The sequence below is a fragment of the Mesoplodon mirus genome (assembly GCF_964341445.2).
Source record: "Mesoplodon mirus genome assembly, chromosome: 3".
NCBI classification, from domain to species: domain Eukaryota; kingdom Metazoa; phylum Chordata; class Mammalia; order Artiodactyla; family Ziphiidae; genus Mesoplodon; species Mesoplodon mirus.
The window spans coordinates 157,963,718-157,985,666 of NC_138978.1; the positions used below are offsets into that span (position 1 = coordinate 157,963,718).

The 21,949-nt window shown below is 36.7% G+C and overlaps 1 protein-coding gene across 1 annotated transcript in view; it reads left to right on the forward strand.

Moving 5' to 3' along the window:
* Positions 1-15,552, forward strand: part of TRMT1L (tRNA methyltransferase 1L) — a 36,997-nt gene extending 21,445 nt beyond the window's left edge. Inside the window, exons 12-16 of the mRNA XM_082614681.1 lie at positions 8,572-8,650; positions 10,596-10,762; positions 11,433-11,495; positions 14,067-14,193; positions 14,300-15,552. Of these exons, the coding sequence (XP_082470807.1) occupies positions 8,572-8,650; positions 10,596-10,762; positions 11,433-11,495; positions 14,067-14,193; positions 14,300-14,552 (689 nt within the window). The 3' untranslated portion in view covers positions 14,553-15,552. The remainder of the gene's footprint in view (positions 1-8,571; positions 8,651-10,595; positions 10,763-11,432; positions 11,496-14,066; positions 14,194-14,299) is intronic.
* Positions 15,553-21,949: the final 6,397 nt, after the last annotated feature.

Below are 21,949 nucleotides of genomic sequence, written 5' to 3' on the forward strand. Positions count from 1 at the left end.
ATAGTTTTCCTTTTTAGAATAATTTTGGTTGGGCTTTAGAATTAGTTTAAATTCCCTTCAAAAAGAATTTGGAGCTTTTACATTTTTTTCAATGCTTGGGAACAGTTTAGCTAGCCTCAGAATTATTTGTTCACTAAAGGGTTAATAGTATTCACTCAGCTTTTCTAATTTATTTGCATAGAGTTGAGCCAAGTGTTGTCTAATGATTCTTTCTAATTTCTTTGGTTTCTATGGTTCTCCTTATTTTTTAAAGTTTTAGTAGTTGTCCTTTCTGCCCTTTTCTCTTAACTATATTAGATACTGATTTATCTAGTCTGTTGTTTATTTTCTTAATGTTTACTTTTGTAGTAGCAAATAAGTGTACGTTTCTGTAATTTGGATTTATCGGTTTTAAGTAATATACTTTGGGTTTTTGGTAACATAAATGAGGTAAGAGCCTGCCATTTTCCCATCCTAGTTTTTGTCCATTATACCATTTTTATGTTATATGTAACATTTATATTCTGTTTTGCCAGTATAACCCACACATTAAATATATTCGGTGCTCATCATCAGTGTTCTTGCCATAATTTCTTGAATTATGTGTTGGTTGGCTAAATTTAACTTTCTGAGTTTAGTCAAGAGGGTTCATGGGGAAAATACTCTGATTTCTTGCATGTTTAAAGCTCCTTGTTTATAGCTTTATACTTAAAACGTTTAAAGTTTGAGTGCCTTCTCGAAATTCTTTTATTGTCTTCTATTACTGAATATTACTGTAACTTTTCCTTCTTTTATATGACATAATATTTTGCCTGGCTGCCCAAATGAATATTTATTTTTGAAATACTATGTTCTAACCTTATTTTTAGGATCAGTTTTCTAATCATGGCATCCCCTTTCATCGTGTAGCTTCAAATATTCTTTCATTTCAAGAAAGCTTTCTTAAATATTTTTTAATTCTAATATTTGTCTTACCTTGTACTATTATGCGTGTGCTCTCTTCAACTTGTCTTCTTTAACTATCATTTTATCTAAAAATATTCGTATATATTTATAATTGTTGTATCATCTTTGGCTCTTTTTTTTTTTTTTCTGCGGTACGTGGGCCTCTCACTGTTGTGGCCTCTCCCGTTGCGGAGCACAGGCTCCGGACACGCAGGCTCAGCGGCCATGGCTCACAGGCCCAGCCTCTCCGTGGCACGTGGGATCTTCCCGGAGCAGGGCACGAACCCGTATCCCCTGCATCAGCAGGCAGACTCTCAACCACTGTGCCACCAGGGAAGCCCCATCTTTGGCTCTTTTGTCATTATGAAATGTCTGTCTTTATCCCTGATATTTCTTATCTGAAAGCCTATAGTCTGATATTAATACAAATACCACTCTCATAGTTACTATTTGCATAATATATTTTTTTTATCCTTTTAGTTTTAATCTGTAAGTGTCTTATTAGATCTTGCTTTTTTATCCAATCTGATTGTTTCTGCCTTTTGGTGAGTGTGTTTAGACCATTCATATTGAATGTAGTTATTAAAATGTTTGGCTTTTCAGCACTTTTACTATTTGTTTTATATGTATCTCATGTCTTCTGTGTTCCTCCTTTGCTGCCTTCCTAGTGTTAAATATTTTTTTACTGTGTCATTTTAATTAATTCCTCTGTTGGTTTCTTAGCTATGTTTTTTCCAGTTATCTTCTTAATGGTTTCTCCAGGGATTATAATGTATACCTTTAACTTATCTTGATCTACCTCAGGTTAATACTGACTTAAGACTGGCAAAATGTGGCAACTTTGCTCTAATATAATTCTATTTTTCTCTCACCTCCTGTGCTATTTTTGTCATATGTTAATTACATCTACAGACCCAATCCAATAATATAGTATTATTTTTTAAATCTTATGAGTTTAAAAGAAAATTAAGAAAAGAGACACACACACATATGTTTCATAGTTACCCACATAATTACCTTTCCAGTACTCTTTATTCCTTCCTTTGGATTCAAGTTACTCTGTAAAATTTCATTTCAACCTGAAGAACCCCCTTTAGTATTTCTTATAGGGTGAGTCTGCTACAACAAATTCTCCTAGTTTTTGTTTACCTGAGAATGTCTTTATTTCACCTTCTTTTTTGAAGGATAGTTTTGCTGGATGTAGAATTATTGGTTGATAGGTTTTTTTTTCCTCTCAGCATTTCAACTGTGTCATTCCAGTGCCTTCTGGCCTCTATTATTTCTGATTAAAAGTCAGCCATTAATTGTTTTTTTGTTTGTTTTTAATTAATTTATTTATTTGTGGCTGCATTGGGTCTTCGTTGCTGTGCACGGGCTTTCTCTAGTTGCAGCGAGCGGGAGCTACTCTTCATTGTGGTGCGCAGGCTTCTCATTGCGGTGGCTTCTCTTGTTGCAGAGCACGGGCTCTAGACACGCGGGCTTCAGTAGTTGTGGCACGTGGGCTTCAGTAGTTGTGACTCATGGGCTCTAGGGCACAGGCTCAGTAGTTGTGGCGCACGGGCTTAGTTGTTCTGTGGCAATGTGCGATCTTCCCAGACCAGGGCTCAAACCCATGTCCCCTGCTTTGGCAGGTGGATTCTTAACCACTGCGCCACCAGGGAAGTCCCCATTAATTGTATTGTTGTTCCCTCATACTTGATAAGTTATTTTTCTCTTACTGCTTTCAAGATTCTCTCTGTAGCTTTCAGCAGTTTGATTATGACGTGTCTGAGTGAGTCTCTCTGTGTTTATCCTACTTGGAATTCAGAGCTTCTTAGGGCCCTAGATAATTGTTTTTTATCACATTTGGGGCACTATCTTGCTTCTCCAACCTAAACCTTTATCACTTCAAACTGAAGACAAATATCTTGTGTAATTACTAATCATGGGTTAGAGGAGTTATATAATCATAAGCTGCTTCAAGTACAGTTTTCTAACCAATCCCTTTAACAGTTGTCCTAGAGCTACTCTGGTGTCATTCATCCTTGCTTTTTAGGTTCATATAGCCCCTAGGCTATTTCTGCCTTTAATAGCTATTCTCCCCAGTGTGGTTTTCTTCTAGTAGCATGATCTCACAGCTTGTAGACTTTCAGAAAGCCCTGAATGATTTGGGATGTGTGATGACTCATCTTATTTTCCAGCGCTACTTAGGAATTTTTCATAAAAATATATTTTCTATCATTTCTAGAGATTTGGAATAAGAAGAGAAGACAGGTTTAAATGCTCAGTCCACCATCCTAATCTTGGTTTCAATGCAACAAAATCAGAGGAGTTACAGAATCCACTCTGGCTTTTTAAAATATAGATTTCATAAATATCTTTGATGAAACTTTGGAAAATTTTGGTCCTCCTGGATAATTGGTTTAGTGCCCTATGGTTTCTTTTCTGTTTTTTCCTAATTCAGTTTTCCTTTATGTAAGAAATAACAGACCTCTTCAGTGTTTAAAAGGGTATCGGTAATGTGAGTTTCCCTCAATAAAAAAGAATCTCAGTGTTTTTTACCTCATACCCCAGTGTTACTGATGGTATTCCTGCCCTTAAAATTATGAATCAATTCTTTCTTACAGGGAGTTTATTATCCTTTCATATCTCACCGTATGTGTTTTACAGGATCAACAAGTAACTAAACTCAAATACACTCTGTTCAGATTTGATCCTGAATCCATAAAAACCTAACATCTTTCCCTCTCCATCAGAAGTGCTTCATGTTGCTGTATAATTTTGGACTGTTACTACAGTGGGTTCTTTTCTTTTTTTAAAATATTTTTTAATTGACATATAGTTGATTTAGTGTTTATTTTTGCTGTACAGCAAAGTGACTCAGTTATACACATATATACATTCTTTTTTATATTCTTTTCCATTATGGTTTATCCCAGGAGATTGGATATAGTTCCCTGTGCTATACAGTAGGACCTTGTTTACCCATTCTAAATGTAATAGTTTGCAACTACTAACGCCAAACTCCCAATCCATCCTGCCCCCTCCCCCTAATTAAACATTTTAAAGGATTTTTTACTTAATAAATTGCTATAAAGCAATATGATTTGTTGTCTGCATTTTGTTTGTAATCATACAGGACTTGCAGAGTGTAAATGATTATGTCTTTCAAAAATGTCAGGTCACTTAGAATTTTTTATATTTATCAATTTGTAATACATAATTTAAAAAGTCAAATAGTTCCATAAGTCTTATTAATAAAATAATGATATCTGCCCCACTCCCTAAAGTCAACAGCTAAAACCTCATAGCTGTTTCTTCTAATATTTAAAGTCTTTAATGTTTAGTGTCTTCCCTATTTCTAAGTAGCATGCTTATACTGCCTGTAACTTCCTTTCATGGAAGAAGAGTATTCAGCATCTCAAGCCAGCCCAGTCACATGCATGTAGTTCTCCTCTCCAGTGTTGGCTTAATCAATATTCAGTGTTTATATTTTTATAAATATAAAAATATTGTTCACAAGTCGTATTGGTTATCTATTACTGTGTAACAAATTACTCCAAAATTTAGTGGCTTGAAACAACTTTTATTATCTCATAGTTTCTCTGAGTCAAGAATCTGGGTATGGTTCAGTTGGGTCCAGTAGCTGAGGGTCTCTCACAAGGCCACAGTCAAGGTGTTGGCCAGGGCTGCAGTCATCAAGGCCTGACTGGGGAAGGATCTGCTTACAAGCTCATTCACATGGTTACTGCTTGTCATGCAGTCCTCTTCATACTCACAGCATAGCAGCTCACTTCGTCAGAAGGATTAAGCAAGAACCAGAGAGAGAAAGGAAAAGAAGGAAAGAGAAAAAGAATATTGCCATATTCTAGTCACTAGAAATGAGTCTCTAGATCCAGTGATCTCACATTCAAGAGGAAGGGATTATAGAATGGTATGAATGCCACAGACAGGAATAATTGCTGCCTATCTATCTTAGAAGGCTGCTACAACACAGATAAACCAGTTAATATGCTGTAATAAGATTTTTTTTTTTTTTTTTTTTTTTTTTTTTGCGATACGCGGGCCTCTCACTGTTGTGGCCTCTCCCGTTGCGGAGCACAGGCTTTGGATGCGCAGGCTCAGCGGCCATGGCTCACGAGCCCAGCCGCTCCGTGGCATGTGGGATCTTCCCGGACCGGGGCACGAACCCGTGTTCCCTGCATCGGCAGGCGGACTCTCAACCACTGCGCCACCAGGGAAGCCCCTGTAATAAGATTTTTTATATGACTATTTGCTTACTCTGGAATTAATAATTACTATGTATTTGTCACCTTTTGTGTATATACTTTTCATAATCCATAATCCAGTTTCAGTGTTCCTGTGATTTTGGTTAAGAACATCAAGTAATCTTTGGGTTTCATTTCATTCCCCTGGAGACAGTCCTCCTGCTCTAGCTTGGGTTGTTTTTTAGGTCTGCTGAGAGCTGTTGCCCTAGGGCTTCCTTTTAGACCATCATACTGGAAATTTTCTTTGGCTTTCTCCTTCTGATGAATTTCCTATATCTTAAATCTTATGTATTTTCCACTTTTCCTTCTTTACTTTTGCCTTTTGAAACTACACTTTTTCCCATAGCTTCCTGAGAAGGATTGCATGGCCAAGTATAGAAGCCTAGGTTGGAAATTGTTTTTCCTCAGAATGCTTAAGATATTATTCCATTGTCTCCTAGCCTCCAATATTGACAAGTCTGCTATTGTTCTTATATATACGGTCCTTTGTGTTTTTGTCTCTGAGTGCTCCTAAAACATCTCTTCTTAACCCAGTATTCTAAAATAACTTCATTTTGTGTGTGAATTCATCTTTTTAAATTCAATGTGCTGGACAATCTGTGAGCACTTAAACTTGAGTTCTTCAGTTCTGGTAAATTTTTTTCTATTATTTCTTTGATAATTTTCTTCTCTCAAAATCTCTCTTCTCTCTTCCTGGAACTCATTTTAGTTATATGATGGATCTTCTATATTAATTCTAATTTTTTTATATCTCTACTATTAATTTATTTGGCATTTAGTTCTACTTTATAGATTTCCTTGAGTTTTATTTTCCAACTTTCCTGCTTAAATTTGTCATACTTGGTTCATTTCCAAGAGTTATTTCATATTTTTTTCATTGCTCCCTTTTTAGTAGTATCCTATTCTTGTTTCAGAGATGTAAAATCTAATCTTACCTAAGACTATTGATTATAGTTGGGTATATTTTATATTTTAGGGGAGGATAGGGTTTTTGTTTTGCTTATTTTTGTATTGTTGCCATTATTTTGTTTTAGTTCTTCTCTTTCCTATTTCTCTCTTTTGTAATTTTGTTCTCTGTCATAGTATATCTCAAATGTCTAGTGGTCTTTAGTTTTCCATGCTGAAAGTTATGTGGAAGTACTTGCGGCAGGGCTTATAAACAGATAGACTTTACTGTAATGAGAAGGCAGTCTGCCTTTTCACTACAAGAACCCCCAAATGCCAGTCAAGAATCCCCAAATGCCAGTCAGTGAGAGAGAGAGAGAGAGAGAGAGAGAGAGTGTGTGTGTGTGTGTGTGTGTGTGTGTGTGTGTGTGTGTGTGTGTGTGTGTGTGTATCTCTTTTCTCTTGGATTGGTAAGTATTTCTACAGAGGAATCTTGCAGTCTTCTATCAGCTTTCTAGGAACCATGTTGAGGAAGGAGACTGGAAGGTCTTAACATTTGTACAGACTTTTATTTAGTCCCTTTCTTTTCATATGTCTCCTCACTCTTAACTGTGACTAATATCCCTGGTTCCAGATTCTCTGTGGTTCAGCCTCACCCAAGATTAACTTCCTCTTTTGGGATGGGGAAGATGGAGAAGCCTGACTGTTGGTATTAGAGAAGATCCACAAGTCTTAAAGTTTTAAACGAGGCCTTTTTTGTGTGTGTGTGGTACCACCCTATTCCCATCTTCAGAGACCATCGATACCTTCAATTCTGAAGCCTTTCCAGGTCCCCCACACCAGTGGGCTTGCTGTTTATTGGTAGCCCTTCTACCCATTTCAGGCTTAGGCTTTAGCTTTCTCTGACCTGCTAAATACCCTTGTGTATGTGCTTCCCACTTCTAAAATTGTATTGACATCTCTCATCATCTTTTGTTATCTCCTTTCCGATTTTATTTATCTTTGGGGTTTGAATTTTATTCCTTTGTTCTCATTTTAATAATGCTTTAAGAAACAGCAGAGATAAAGTATGTGTTCAGTCCATTGCATTTAAATAAAAGTCTCTAAATATGTTTGAATTCCTTATCTGGAATTACCTTCATAGCCTGTTTTACCAGTGACATAGAAATACTAGTTTTCTTATTTTTTTACCCCTTCATTTTTTGCTACTGGTAACTTGAAATGAGAGCCCTGATCCCTCAAGATGCTGATGCTGACCAGGCACTGAGAAATCCTAGGTGAGGGGCTTGAAAAAAGATACAGGTTTATATGATGGGAGCATTTTGCAAAATGCATCAGGAAACAAATACAAATTTATATCTGTGCTGTCGGCGGTAAGTTGGTGTGACTGACAGAACCATACTGTAAATCGCCCTAATTTCAGTAACCCTGCCTGTAGTATTTGTAGTTTAGTTATTTAATGGTTTCAGGGAGAACTTTTTGAATATATTAATATAATAACTGAGGAACATCATTCTCAACAAAGCTAAGGTTAATGATAACCACACCTTCTTTTAAGGCTGAAAGGTAGACCTAGGAGCGAACAATGAAGGGAGCCTTTAAGTAAATATAAGATTTTACAACTGTGCATTTTGCCATTTAATTGCATTGAATGACGGAGTGATACCAGATAGCAAGAGGTTATAGACCCATGTCCCTACCACCATAATTCCTGGGTTCTGGATATATCTAGGACCCACTGATCAGATCAGGCCATTCCAAGAAAGTGAATGATCAACCCAGGAATGGTCTGGGGGAACTCAGAGTCTGATTTAAAATGACTATTCTGGGTCTGAAGTGAACTGAAAAGTCCATGGTAGAATATCACCCTTTTTTGGAAACTAAGAATAGCTCTCGTACCTCCCCAGTCACCTTGTGATTACATCAGGCCCCTCATTGCTCTTTAAACTGAATTAGTTTCTAGCCTAGATTTTTGGGGCTGAATATGCATCGAGCCTAGGGAATAGAGTAATTCATTTTCTTCCCAGTTACAGAAGAGTTAACTTATAAGAAATGTCTTTAATTGATGGGATGTTAGTTACCAGAGTATATACATTTGTTAAAGCTCATCAACCTTTTCACATAAAATGTATACATTTTACTGCATGTAAATTATACCCCAATCAGTTGATTTTAAAATATGGATATCTTGTGGAATTAACAGGACTTTCTCCTACTTAAATTATTTCAGGTAGTATACTGACTAAAAGCTATGCCTCTAATAAGTTGTTTGATGTGGATTTCTACATCTTTCTTAAGCTTTAATCCTCTGATCTATATAACTGAGATCTTAACAGTACCTACTTCAGAGTTGTAAGGATTAAATTTTCTTAATGCATATAAAATACTTAGCACAATACCTGGCACATAGTAGATCCTCAGTATATTGTAGCTGCAAATTATTGTTAATATAATACTTACTACTGTTTACATTGTCATTTCCCCTTTGACTTCTCTGTTTATTATCTTTTCACAGAAAACCCATATAGACAGCTACCCTGTAACTGTCATGGAAGCATGCCTGGAAAGACAGCAATAGAACTTGGACCTCTATGGTATGTGCCTAAGCATAATATATTCAAAATTGATGTATGTATTGATTTGATTGTTGACTTTTGATTATGTGGTAAAAGACAAGCAAATTAAGGTTCAATTTTTTTTTAAGTATAGGAAAATAATTATGATTCTTTTCCCCCTATGAACCTGAGGTGTTTTGTTTTCAGATTTTTCTATACCATTATTCTTCCAAGTTCATGACAGGGCTAAGATGCAGTAGGATCAAAGAGAAGCCTAGCTGATCTGCAAATAATTTATTTCTGCATAGTAAGAATGAGGCTTTTTTCAGTTAATAACTATAGAACTAGGGTGTGATTGTAAAGTGTCACTTTTATAGACCAGTCAACTAATATATTAATAAAAGGTCTTTGAGGAATTGGTTTTAAGTAAGAAGGGCATGTGAAAGTAAACGTCTGCTTTTGTGTCAGGTAAAGCTGTTTAGACAGGACGCAGCTGCAGATATTTAATGTATGTGTGCTTTTGCATCTTTAGTAACTAGTTATTGTGTTTTTAATGCCTTAAAGTTGAATTGCTTTTACTCAGAATCCTTCTCGTAAGCGTATGTTACTAGAGATTCTTGTAGAAATTTGAGATTCCTGACAGCATCGTGACAAGAATCACTGCAAACTTCAACCTTATTACTTTACCAGGCCAAGGTTTGGCCATCTACTAAGCCTAAAAATTAACCTAGTAGTAAACATATTTGTGCTGATACCCATTATTTTATCTTCATTTCATGTAAAATACTTGTAGATTAAGAATGACCTGGCCAACCTTACCTTCTAGTACTCTCTTACTTATATCACACATTGATCCTACTCACTGATCTTGGAACTAGGGAAATTAAGAACAACAGGTTGCTGGATCCAGAAAGATCTCCTAGGCCAACTCCCCCCTCATTTTACAGATGAGCAAATTATGGCGCAGTGTATTTAAGTGCTGGCTAAAACTGACCCCCTAAAATGTAGTTAGTAGCACAGGCAGAGCCAGAACTCAGGTTTTCTGACCTCCAAAACTGAGGTCTAAACTGTGACTTAAGATTTTCTCACTTAAAGCCATTGTTCATGTCTTTACACTCATCCAGTCTCTTACCCTTCCTCACCTCCAGTTTAAATTATCCATCCTCTTTGGAGTTTCTCCTTAAGTGTTTAAACCCAAAATAATCTTTAAATTGTCTTTTAGTAAAGCTTATATTGATCACTCATTTGACACTTAAAATCACATATCCTTTCATAATTTGCTAACCTTAATAATAACAGCTTCTCTTCCTTGAGGATATACTTTGTACTAGGGATCGTAGGTGTACTGTCTCATTTAATTCCCATAACAAGTCTGTGAGAGGTTTTATTTTCCATATTATGATGAGGAATATGAGACTCAAAAGCAGTAGTTACTCAAGATTTCATAGCTAGTGAGTGGTGGAGCGAGGACAGGAATTCAAGTTTATCTGACTTGGAACTGATATTCTGTCCATTACACCTGTGACTCTCAAATTAAATGGGAAGCATATCAGACTCAGCCCTGGGCCATTTTTTAACTACATCACCACCAGCATAGTAATTCTCATGTATCTCACCCTGTCCCACCATATATACACTGGAATTAAGGTTTACTGTTGCTGGAATATGCATTGTGAAAACCTCTGCCTTACACTATGTCCCTGTCTAGATTCTGTCTAGATTTATAAGCTTTCATAAGGTAAACACTGAATTTTATACTTTGGTATATCTTACACCTCTATTATGTACCACAGGACTTATACACCTTATAAGGGCTCAATAAATTCTTTTTGACATAATGTGAATAAAATATCCTTGACTAATCCCACTAGCTTAGAGAACTGACATGATAAAAGGTGTGGGCAAATTATCTTGTTAAATTATGAAGACTTATTTTTTTTTAAAGAAAACATTTCTCAAACCCAATTCTATGTTCCTTTTTCAGGTCAAGTTCCCTTTTCAATACTGGATTCCTCAAAAGAATGCTATTTGAATCTCTTCACCATGGTTTAGATGACATTCAGACCCTAATAAAGACATTAATCTTTGAGTCAGAGTGTACTCCTCAAAGTCAGTTTTCAGTTCATGCATCTTCAAATCTCAACAAGCAAGGTGACTAATTGAACACTAATTTACTGGCTTACAAATTGGTTATCAGAAATACTCCATCTTTTTATCTTTATTTGATGTTATAATCAAAAGCAGTATAAGTTGTGTGCTTTAAGTAAATCCTCTCTAATGAGTCTAATCATAATCCGGTTAACTTTTTTTTTTAATTGCATAGTTTTCTTCAGGTTTATATTAGGGGCATGAAATAAATAATGATTTTGTTAAGACAGATGTATTTTTTAAATTTTAGTAGATTAAAAGAACTATAAAAGTCTGTTGTGATTTTATTACCCTACATCTGCTTCCTAGAAAGAGAATTCTGAGATCACTCTGAGAATAGTGTGGCCAAAAATTTTGTAATATCCATTAAGACATGGAAGCTAGCTTTACACTTATCACTCAGTAAAGCTAAGTTTTTTCTCCTTTGTTTTATCTGGCTATTGATATAAGGGTGGGCTTGTTAGACATCCTGGCATTGTCATGAGTCATTAGAAGAAGTAGCTCTTATTAAAGGGTTAAAAAATGAATTCTTGTAGCCTGTTTTGGTCACAGAATCTCATATATTCATAAAAGTAGTGTGCATAGAATTAAGTAAGCTTTTATTTAAACTTCGAATTGTTGCTTACCGTCATTCTGTAAAATATTTTATCATTCCCATTTGTTTTTATTTTAGAAGAATATGGTGTATTTATTAAAACTACAGATGATACCACAACAGATAATTACATTGCACAAGGTATGTATGTATATATGTGTGTATATATGTATGTATGTGTCTGTGCAAAAGGGCACATAGCAGAAGGGTAATTGGAAGGGAAGAGATTGCTTTGGTAGTGTACTTCAAAATGCATTTTCATATTATACCAACAACAAAATTATAATAAACCTTGTTTATCTGGCATTTGCACAGTTCAAGGTTTCTATTAATATGTACTTAGTTCACATCTCTAATATATGGTGATCCCCTTGCAAGAGCTATAAGATCTTAACCATGTGAACCAAAATAAGATCAAATTATATTTGATAAAGGTTATAGAGTTAAGATTAAATTTTATTCTAATTCTTATAAACTTTCTCATCAACATATGATTTATAGGAATTCCATTGATTAACCAGAAGACCCTACACTCTGGCCGTAAGAATTTATCACATGGCCTTTCTTACAATTTGGGGTGTGTGCATACTTTAAAATTTACTTATATTAGACACTGCAAATTCATATCAAAAGGGTGTTAAGGTTTATAATGTCAATGCCTTAATGTCTATAGTTTTTAAAAGACAATGTTAGATTCTAAATGTGTTTTGTATACAGGTAAAAAGAAAACAGTGTTGGGCCTCCCTGGTGGCGCAGTGGTTGAGAGTCCGCCTGCCGATGCAGGGGATACGGGTTCGTGCCCCGGTCTGGGAGGATCCCATATGCCGCGGAGCGGCTGGGCCCGTGAGCCATGGCCGCTGGGCCTGCGCATCCGGAGCCTGTGCTCCGCAACGGGGGAGGCCACAACAGTGAGAGGCCCGCATACCGCAAAAAAAAAAAAAAAAAAAAAAGAAAAAAAAAGAAAACAGTGTTAAGACTGAAAGAACAGGACTATAATTACAAGCTATAATTTTGTATTAGTTGCTCAAAATTTTAGTGTTGATCTTCAAAGACAAGAAAATTTCAACTCCTGCTAATAGCTTAGGGTTTAGTAATTACTGCATACTCTTTGCAACAGTCATGTTCATTTGGCATCTTCAACTAATTTGCAAAGATTCAAATCACTTAAATGATTTATTCTCCTTAATTTCTGTTGGAGGAAGAAAAAGGCATTATGGTATACTGTGAAGCGCATTAGATTTAAGAGCATCATTCTACTTCTTTGTGTCGTTTGTTGTATAACCTCAGCCAGGTCCCCCACTTTCAAAAGAGTTGTCATAAAACCTTTTTAGAATAAGGTAAAACATAAGTTTTAAAAATATTAAAAATCTCTGAGCCTTTCTCATGTATAAATTAAGGAAATTAGACTAATCTCTTTGGGTTCTTTTATAGCTCTGAAATTATATGATTATTCTAAACCAGTATATCAACATACAGAATCTTCCATGATAGAAAATATCAGGCAAAAAAAAAATCCATGTACTGCTGATGGTAGTAATAAGGTTTGGTATCAGATTTTTAGTCTCAGATTTTCCTAAATCTTCTTAGATTTAATGTGAGAGTATAATCAAGTTTTAATTATTTGATTTAATGGGGGAGTCATGAGGCAACAGTTCAACAATAATTTATATTTATCTTTGAATGCAGTTTATCATTTTCATGCATCAAATTTCGCTTCTGAATGCTTTTGCTTAAGTGAATGTTTTCATAAAAATTTTAAATTTGGCCATAATAACATCCTTGTAGAAATAATTGAGTTGAACATTCAGAAAGAATCTCATAGTAACTTGGATATCTCAACTGTCTTCCTTTTGTGATTTTCGGAAGGATACACTGCTAGAAACTTAACTTGCTAGCTGCCTTTCACTTAAAATGTAAAGGCTAAGTACTGTGGTAAGAAGTAGGCAATGAGATCATACATTATACCTTTTTAAATTCCTGTATCCAAGCCCTTGAGACTGATTTTGTGTTGGTTTTGTTTTGTGTTCACTGAAGACCTACCGTATATCAAATACAGTTGACCCTTGGAACAACCCCAGGGTTAATCCATGTATAATTTAGCAGCCCTTCATCCACAGATTCAACCAACCATGGACAATGTAGTACTGTGGTTTTTACTATTAAAATATATCCATGTTGAAGTGGACCCACACAATTCAAACATGCATTGTTCAAGGATCAACTGTATTGGCATTCAGTAGAAAATACAAGTATAGAAATAAAGGACATTATTCCCAGGAACTTAGAATATAATTCGGGAAGAAAGGATTTATACACATAAAAGACCTAAATATGTGAAACAAGGAAAACAAAAAATGACAGAACTTAAACTCTGAGTAGTATAGTATGGGATGACTGGCCCAGAATTCATAAATGGCTTTCTACAGAAGGTGGAAATAGACTTGAGGCTTAAAATTGAAGAAGGTAGAAAAGAAGTTCTGATTCAGCAAACAGTTAAATATTAAAATTACATGGGTGACAGATAGTGAAAGTATCAAGAATATATATCTTACTCTTACAGTAAAAGCTATCTAGAATTAAGATTAGATAGATAGGTTGAAATGGTGTGTGTCAGAGGATTTATACTCAAAGACAGTATGTAGTTATAAAAGTATTTGGCTTGTAATTTTTAAGAGAATGCTAACTTTCTGTGTTTATATACGTATGTTTCAGGAAAGAGAAGAAGTAATGAAACAACCACAAATTTAGCCAAGAGGCAAAAGACTGATGTCAATACTGAACATCCTCCCTTTTATTACAACATCCATAGACACAGCATTAAAGGAATGAATATGCCAAAGTAAGACAGTCAGTGAATGACAGTGTATATATTTAATATTTTAATGACATTGTGATTTAAATAAAAGTACAAGAACCTCATTATTTTTTTCCTTTCCTTGTTCCAGGTTAAAAAAGTTTTTGTGCTGTCTTTCTCAAGCAGGCTTTCGAGTAAGCCGAACTCATTTTGACCCGATGGGTATCCGTACAGATGCACCTCTAATGCAGTTTAAATCTATCCTTTTAAAGTACAGCACCCCCACCTACACTGGAGGACAGTCAGAGGGCCATGTCCAACCAGCGTCCGAAGATACAGTGGCCGACAGGGTTGAAATGTCAGTGAATGACAAAGCAGAAGCAAGTGGCTGCAGAAGATGGTAAATGTAAAAGAAGTTTGTTCCCAGATGTCTGTGTTGATGGCCTAATAGTTCTCTATATCAACTGTAGTGCTTTTTCTATTCTTTCAATTCAGTTGTGTAAAAATAAAAAAAACAGTGCTGTTTTCATTCAGAAAATTAGCAGTTTCTAACTTAGCTGGTTTGGGAGCTATGCTTTCCAAGTTTTTCTTATTTTAAAGAAAACTTAAAATTTTAATGAAAACATTTCATGTGAAGGCCAAGTTTGTGATTGAGATCACCCTACTGTTTAATACTTAGAAATTTTTCACATGCAAAGTGTTTGGAATTTTATGTATGTTATGGAAACCATCCTTTACTATACTTAATCACATCTCTGCTTAAACTGATTCATGATGTTTATGTTTTTCTGTTTGTAGTGTATAAGAGGAAGCCTTTTATTAAAATGACCGTAAATAGAATAGGAGAAACATGTCCTTTCAGGTCACTAATATATTTTTTCACAAATAGAAGCTAAAATATATTTCCAATTTCAAGAAATCATACCTCTCCCCACATTGATCTTTCATTACTAGCTTTTGAGAAATTAAATAGTTGCCTGAGATAGAAATACAGTTTCTTTTAAGTTTAAGGTCTACATGACTAAACTTCAGAGTAAGATTTTGTTAAAGTAAATTCAGACCACTGTTCTTATATAGTGATTGTTCACAAGCACTAAATTCTGAAGAGAGGTTTTGTTATGAATTAAACAAACTGGGTGATCTCAAGTGCCTCAGTTAATGCACGTACAATATTCATTTGCTTGGTTGTCTACCTCTCAGGAGTAAAACTTGTCACCTTCTGACTTTATGAAGTGAGGATTTTGATTTTTAGGGGGTGGTTTGGTTTTTTTGTTGTTTTGCTTGTTTTTTGGTGTGTGTATGTGCTAATTTTTTGTACAAGTAGCTCAGGCTAACATGACTATGAAAATTAGTTGGAAAAAAATCTCGTTTCCATTAATAAATATTGTTCTTGCTTCATTTGAATGTAAGACTTTGGATGAAAAGATATACCAAAAATTTAGATTTCTGTCTCAAGGATTTAATACATATTTACCTTGTTAGAGGAAGTAACTTTTTACAAGCAGTAAGCTTGAGAATTGAGGGAGAGTAACAACTGAAAGGTTTAAATACACCATGTAAGCACTCCCATGACATATATAGAAATTCAGGGAGTCTAGGTTGCATCAACATAGAATATTAACTTAGAGGAAATAAAAGAAAATCTCTTTGTGTTATTACAGCATAGTCCTAGAAGGATGCTTTTTCTTGTCTCCAATTAATAGAATTTTAGTAAAATAAAGGAACAGGTGAAGTGCAAGTTAGTCTCTATAATGACCATTAAAATATCTTTATTATTCCTGCCAGTTAAAATTGTAACACACAAAAGAGCACAAAAAGAAATAAAAGTTATTACTTTTTTTGTATACTTAAGAAAAATTACTATAAATCTGTAAGACAAACCAGCACATGGACCATGTGATTATTTACAATATATGTGTATGGGGAGAGGAGTCGAGGTGAAGGAGGAGGGGGATGTGGAACTCACGTCCCCCTACAAACAAACACTTCAAAAATACATGTACATGTGGAACAATTCTCACTGAAAACTAACTGGAAACTGTCAGAAAGACTCCTGTACAACCAAGGCTGAAAGGAAGATTCAAATAGAAACGGGTAAGAAGGGAAAACAAGCAATCAGGTTGGGACCTGTGACCCTGGGAGGGGACTTAGAGGAAAAGGGAGATTACACGGGCAAAGGCCCTCCCTGCAGGGTGAGTGGTTCAAGCCACATATTGGATGCCTCAGCCCTGGGGTCCAACAAAGGGAAGATGAGCCCCCTTGGCTGGCTGGAGGGCCAGTGAGACTAACAGGTGGGCTGTGGGAAGCCTGCAGTCCACTCACGAGCACATGGATACTCACCTGCTCTCAAAGCTGGGCGGAAAGGGAGACTGAAATTGAAACCTTGCGATTGGCTGACTCCTTTCCTGTGAACGCTCTGGTATACCCCCCAACCTGAGCTGAGCAGATACTCCAGCACTGCTTGCCTCGCATCACATCTTCACATTGGAGCGAGGGTTGCCACAACCAAGGAAGAAGCTCAGCTGGCCGTAAGATGCCAAGGCAGCTCAAACCCTAAGGGCTGTCTTAACAGGGAGGTGGGCAGCCATTACTGGTAATCGCACAGGCAGTGCTGCAGAGGCACTCAGGATCTCTGACAGGCCAGACCCCATGGCCAGCACCTCAACCCTTGACCCTCGCTGAGTACCCACTTCTGCACCTCTTGCTCCAGCACTGCCCCCCTCTGGTGTGAGGGTGACAGTGCTAGGAGGGTCAAAAGCACACACTTAAAGGTAACCAAGCCAGCTTAGACCTGACCCTCAGGGCTTCTGCTCCAGCAACTTGGGACCTGACCCCACCCTGATAGGCCACTGAGAACATGGGAAGCCCTGCCTCACACCTGACTCCAGCCCTAGCCCCTCCATCTCCAGCCCCATCTCCCACCAAGGTGATAGCTGCCAGCACATGCTGAAGAAAGATGTGACCTGTGTTTATGTCAGATCCAGCTCTCCCACCAAAAAACATGCAGACTATACAGAGACACTCCCACATAAGGACCCCTTCAAGAATCCCATAGGTACCTGTCACACCTAATTTCATAGAGACAGAGAAAGATAAGCCAAATAAGGAGAGAGGAATGTGTCCCAATTGAAAGAGCAAGAGAAAATGGCTGGGGGTGGGGGGCGGACTAATGAAACAGAAATAAACAATCTACCAGATAAAGAATTCAAAGCATTAGTAATAAGAATGCTAACTGAATTAGGGAAAGGAATAGATGAATACAGTGAGAATTTTTTAAAGGAACTAGAAAATACAAAAAAGAACCAGTCAGAATTGAAGAACCCAATAACTGAAATGAAAAACAAACTAAAAGGAATGAACAGCAGACTAGGTGATACAGAACACATAAGTGATCTGGGAAGATAGATTAATGAAAATTACCCAATGAGAAGAGCAAAAAGAAAAACTAAAAAAAAAAACCAGTTTAAGGAATCTCTGGGGTAACATCATGTGTACCAACATTCACATTATAGGTGTCCCATAAGGAGAAGAGAGACAGGGGTCAAAAATGTACTAATGAAATTACGGCTGAAAACTTCCAAAGCCTGAAGGAAACAGATACCCAGATACAGGAAGCACAAAGGGTTCCCAACAAGATGAATCCAAAGAGACCCACAGCAAGATATATCAAAATTAAAAATGGCAAAAGTGGGGCTTCCCTGGTGGCGCAGTGGTTAAGAGTCCGCCTGCCGATGCAGGGGACATGGGTTCGTGCCCCGGTCCGGGAGGATCCCACATGCCGCTGAGCAGCTGGGCCCATCAGCCGTGTCCGGAGCCTGTGCTCTGCAATGGGAGAGGCCACAACAGTGACAGGCCCGCGTACCACAAAAAAAAAAAAAAAAAAAAAAAAAAAAAAGGCGAAAGTTAAAAGAATTCTAAAGGCAGCAAGAGAAAAACAGTCATACACCAGGGAACCCCCATAAAGCTATCAACTGATTTTCCTTCAGAAACCACAGGCCAGAAGGGAGTGGCATGATATATATAAAGCGATGAAAGGGAAAAACCCGCAATCTAGGATACTCTACCCAGCAAGGTTATCATTTAGAATTGAAGGTGAGATAAAGAATTTCTCAGACAAGCAAAAGCTGAAAGAATTCATCAATACTAAGTCAACCCTAAAATAAAACGTTAAAGGGTCTTCTCTAAGTGGAAAAAAAAGGCAATAACAAGAAGGAATTATCTATAGGAAAGGAAAATCCCACTAGTAAAGGCGAATATGTAGTAAAAGCTGAGTATCAACCACTTAAATAAGCTAGTACAAAGATTAAAAAACAAAAAAATTATAAAATCAAGTATAACTTGATCCTGGGATACTTGATATCCCAGTAAAGGGATAAACATGAAGATGTAAAATATAAGAAATACAAAGTGTAGGGGAAGGTAGTAAAAAAAAATAGATCTTTTTAGAATGTGTTTGAACTTAAAGGACTACCTATTTAAAACAAATAGATATAGGTCAACATATATGAACCCCATGGTAACCACAAATCAAAAACCTACAATAGATACACAAAAACAAGAGAGAAAGGAACACAAACATACCACTAAAGAAAATCATCAAACCACAAGAGAAGAAACTAAAGAAAGAACAGGGAAGAAAATAACAAAAATAACCAGAAAACAAGTAATAAAATGGCAATAAGTATATACCTATCAATAATTACTTTAATGTCAATGGACTAAATGCTCCAATCAAAAGACACAGGGTGGCTGACTGGATAAAAAGAATAAGACCTTTCTATATGCTGCCTACAAGAGACTCACTTCAGAGCTAAAGACACACAAAGACTGAAAGTGAGGGGATGGAAAAATATTTCATGCAAATGGAAATGACAAGAAAATGGTGGTAGCAATACTCATACCAGACAAAACACAATTTAAAACAAAGGCTATAACAAAAAACAAAGAAGGGCATTATATAATGATAAAAGGACCAATACAAAAAGAGGATATTACACTGGTTAACATACACTTCCCAAACAGGAGCAGCTAAATACTAACAGACACAAAGGGAGAAACTGACAATAATACAGTAACAGTAGGGGACTTCACCACCCCACTTACATCAATGGACAGATCATCCAGACAGAAAATCAATAAGGCAACAGTGGTCTTAAATGACCGAACAGACCAGTTGGACTTAGATATCTACAGTACATCCCATCCCAAAAGAGTAGAATATTTTCTTTTCATGTGCAATGGAACATTCTCCAGGATAGGTCACATGCTAGACCACAAAACAAGTCTCAACAACTTTAAGAAGACAGAAAGTATGTATCAAGCATTTTTCCCAACCATATGGAACTAGAAATCAATTGCAGAAAGAAAAATGGGAGAAACACAAACATATGGAGACTAAACAACATGCTACTGGGGGTAGGGGAGCTCAATGAAGAAATCAAAGAGGAAATCAGAAAATCCCTTAAGACAAAAGCTACGGGATACAGCAAAAGCAGTTCTAATATGAAGTTTATAGCAATACAGACCTACCTCAGGAAACAAGAAAAATCACAAAGAAATAGCATAAACTTCCACCTAAAGGAGTTAGAAAAAGAAGAACAAAGAAAGTCCAAAGTCAGCAGAGAAGGAAGGAAATAAAGATCAGGAAGGAAATAAAGATCTGAAATGAAATAAAATGGAGACCAAAAAAACCAAAAACAACAGAAAAGATCAGTGAAACCAAGAGCTGGTTCTTTGAAAAGATAAACAAAACTGATAAACCTTTAGCCAGGCTCATCAAGAAAAAAAAGAGAGAGGACCCAAATAAACAAAATAAGAAATGAAACAAAAAAATAACAGCTGATACCACAGAGATACAAAAAATCATAAGAGAATACTATGAACAGCGATATGCCAACAAACTGGACAATCTAGAAGAAATGGACAAATTTCTAGAAACATACTACGTTCCAAGACTGAATCAGGAAGAAATAGACAATCTGAGCAGACTAATCACTAGTAGTGAAATTGAATCTTCAATTTAAAAATACTCCCAGCAAACAGAAGTCCAGGACTGGACAGCTTCACAGGAGAATCTACCAAACATATAAAGAGGAGCTAATACCTATCCTTCACAAACTACTCCAAAAAATTGAACACTCCCAAGTTCATTCTACAAGGCCACCATGACCCTGAAACCCAAACCAGAAAAAGACACTGCCAAAAAAGGAAATTATAGGCCATAACTTTGATGAATACAGATGCAAAAATCCTCAATATTAGCAAACTGAATTCAATAATATATAAAAAAGGGCTTCCCTGGTGGTGCAGTGGTTGGGAATCTGCCTGCTAGTGCAGGGGACGCCGGTTCGGGCCCTGGTCCGGGAGGATCCCACGTGCCGCGGAGCGGCTGGGCCCGTGAGCCACGGCTACTGAGCCTGCGCGTCTGGATCCTGTGCTCTGCAACAAGAGAGGCTGCGATAGTGAGAGGCCCGCGCTGCGATGAAGAGTGGCCCCTGCTCGCCGCAACTAAAGAAAGCCCTCACACAGAAATAAAGACCCAACACAGCCAAAAATAAATAAATTAATAAAAAAAAAAATAATATATAAAAAGGAGGGCTTCCCTGGTGGTGCAGTGGTTGAGAGTCTGCCTGCCGATGCAGGGGACACGGGTTCGTGCCCCAGTCTGGGAAGATCCCATGTGCCGCGGAGCGGCTGGGCCCGTGAGCCATGGCCGCTGAGCCTGCGCGTCCAGAGCCTGTGCTCCACAAAGGGAGAGGCCACAACAGTGAGAGGCCCGCGTACTGCAAAAAAAAAAAAAAAATCATACACCATGATCAAGTGGGATTTATTCCAGGGATGCAAGGATGGTTCAATATTCACAAATCAATATGGTACACCACATCAGCAACAAGGATGAAAAATCACATGATCATCTCAATAAACACAGAAAAGCATTTGACAAAATTTAACACCCATTTATGACAAAAACTCTCATCAAAGTTGGTATAAAGGTTATACCTCATATATGTTGGTATATATCTAAATATAATAAAGGACATTATGGCAGCATACATCATACTGTATGGTGAAAAGCTGAAAGCTTTTCCTCTAAAATCATGAACAAGACAAGGATGCCCACTCTTGCCACTTCTATTTAACATAGTATTTGAAGTTCTAGCCATAGAAGTCAGACAAGAAAACGAAATAAAAGGCACACAAATTGGAAGGAAAGTAGTAAACTGTCACTATTTTCAGATGACATGATACTAAATATAGAAAAACCGCAAAATCTGCACCAAAAAACTATCAGAATAAATGAATTCAGTAAAGTTGCAGGACATAAGATTAATATGCAGAAATGCTCCCTGACTTCAAGCTATACTACACAAAGCTACAGTAATCAAAACAACATGGTACTGGCACAAAAACAGACACACATCAGTGGAACAGAATAGAGAGCCCAGAAATAAACCCATACAATCATGGTCAATTAATTTACAACAAAGGAGGCACAAATATATAGTGAAGAACAGTCTATTCAATAAGTGGTACTTGGAAAACTGGACAGCTACATGTAGAAGAATGAAATTAGAACACTCCCAAACACCATACACAAAAAAACCTCAAAATGGATTAAAGACCTAAATGTAAGACGTGAAACCATAAAACTCTCAAAAGAAAGCATAAGCAGAACACTCTGACATAAATCGTAGCAATATTATTTTGGATCTGTCTCCTAAGGCAGAAGTAAAAGCAAAAAATAAATAAATGGGACCTAGTTAAACTTAAAAGCTTTCTTTCATACAGCAAAGGAAACTAC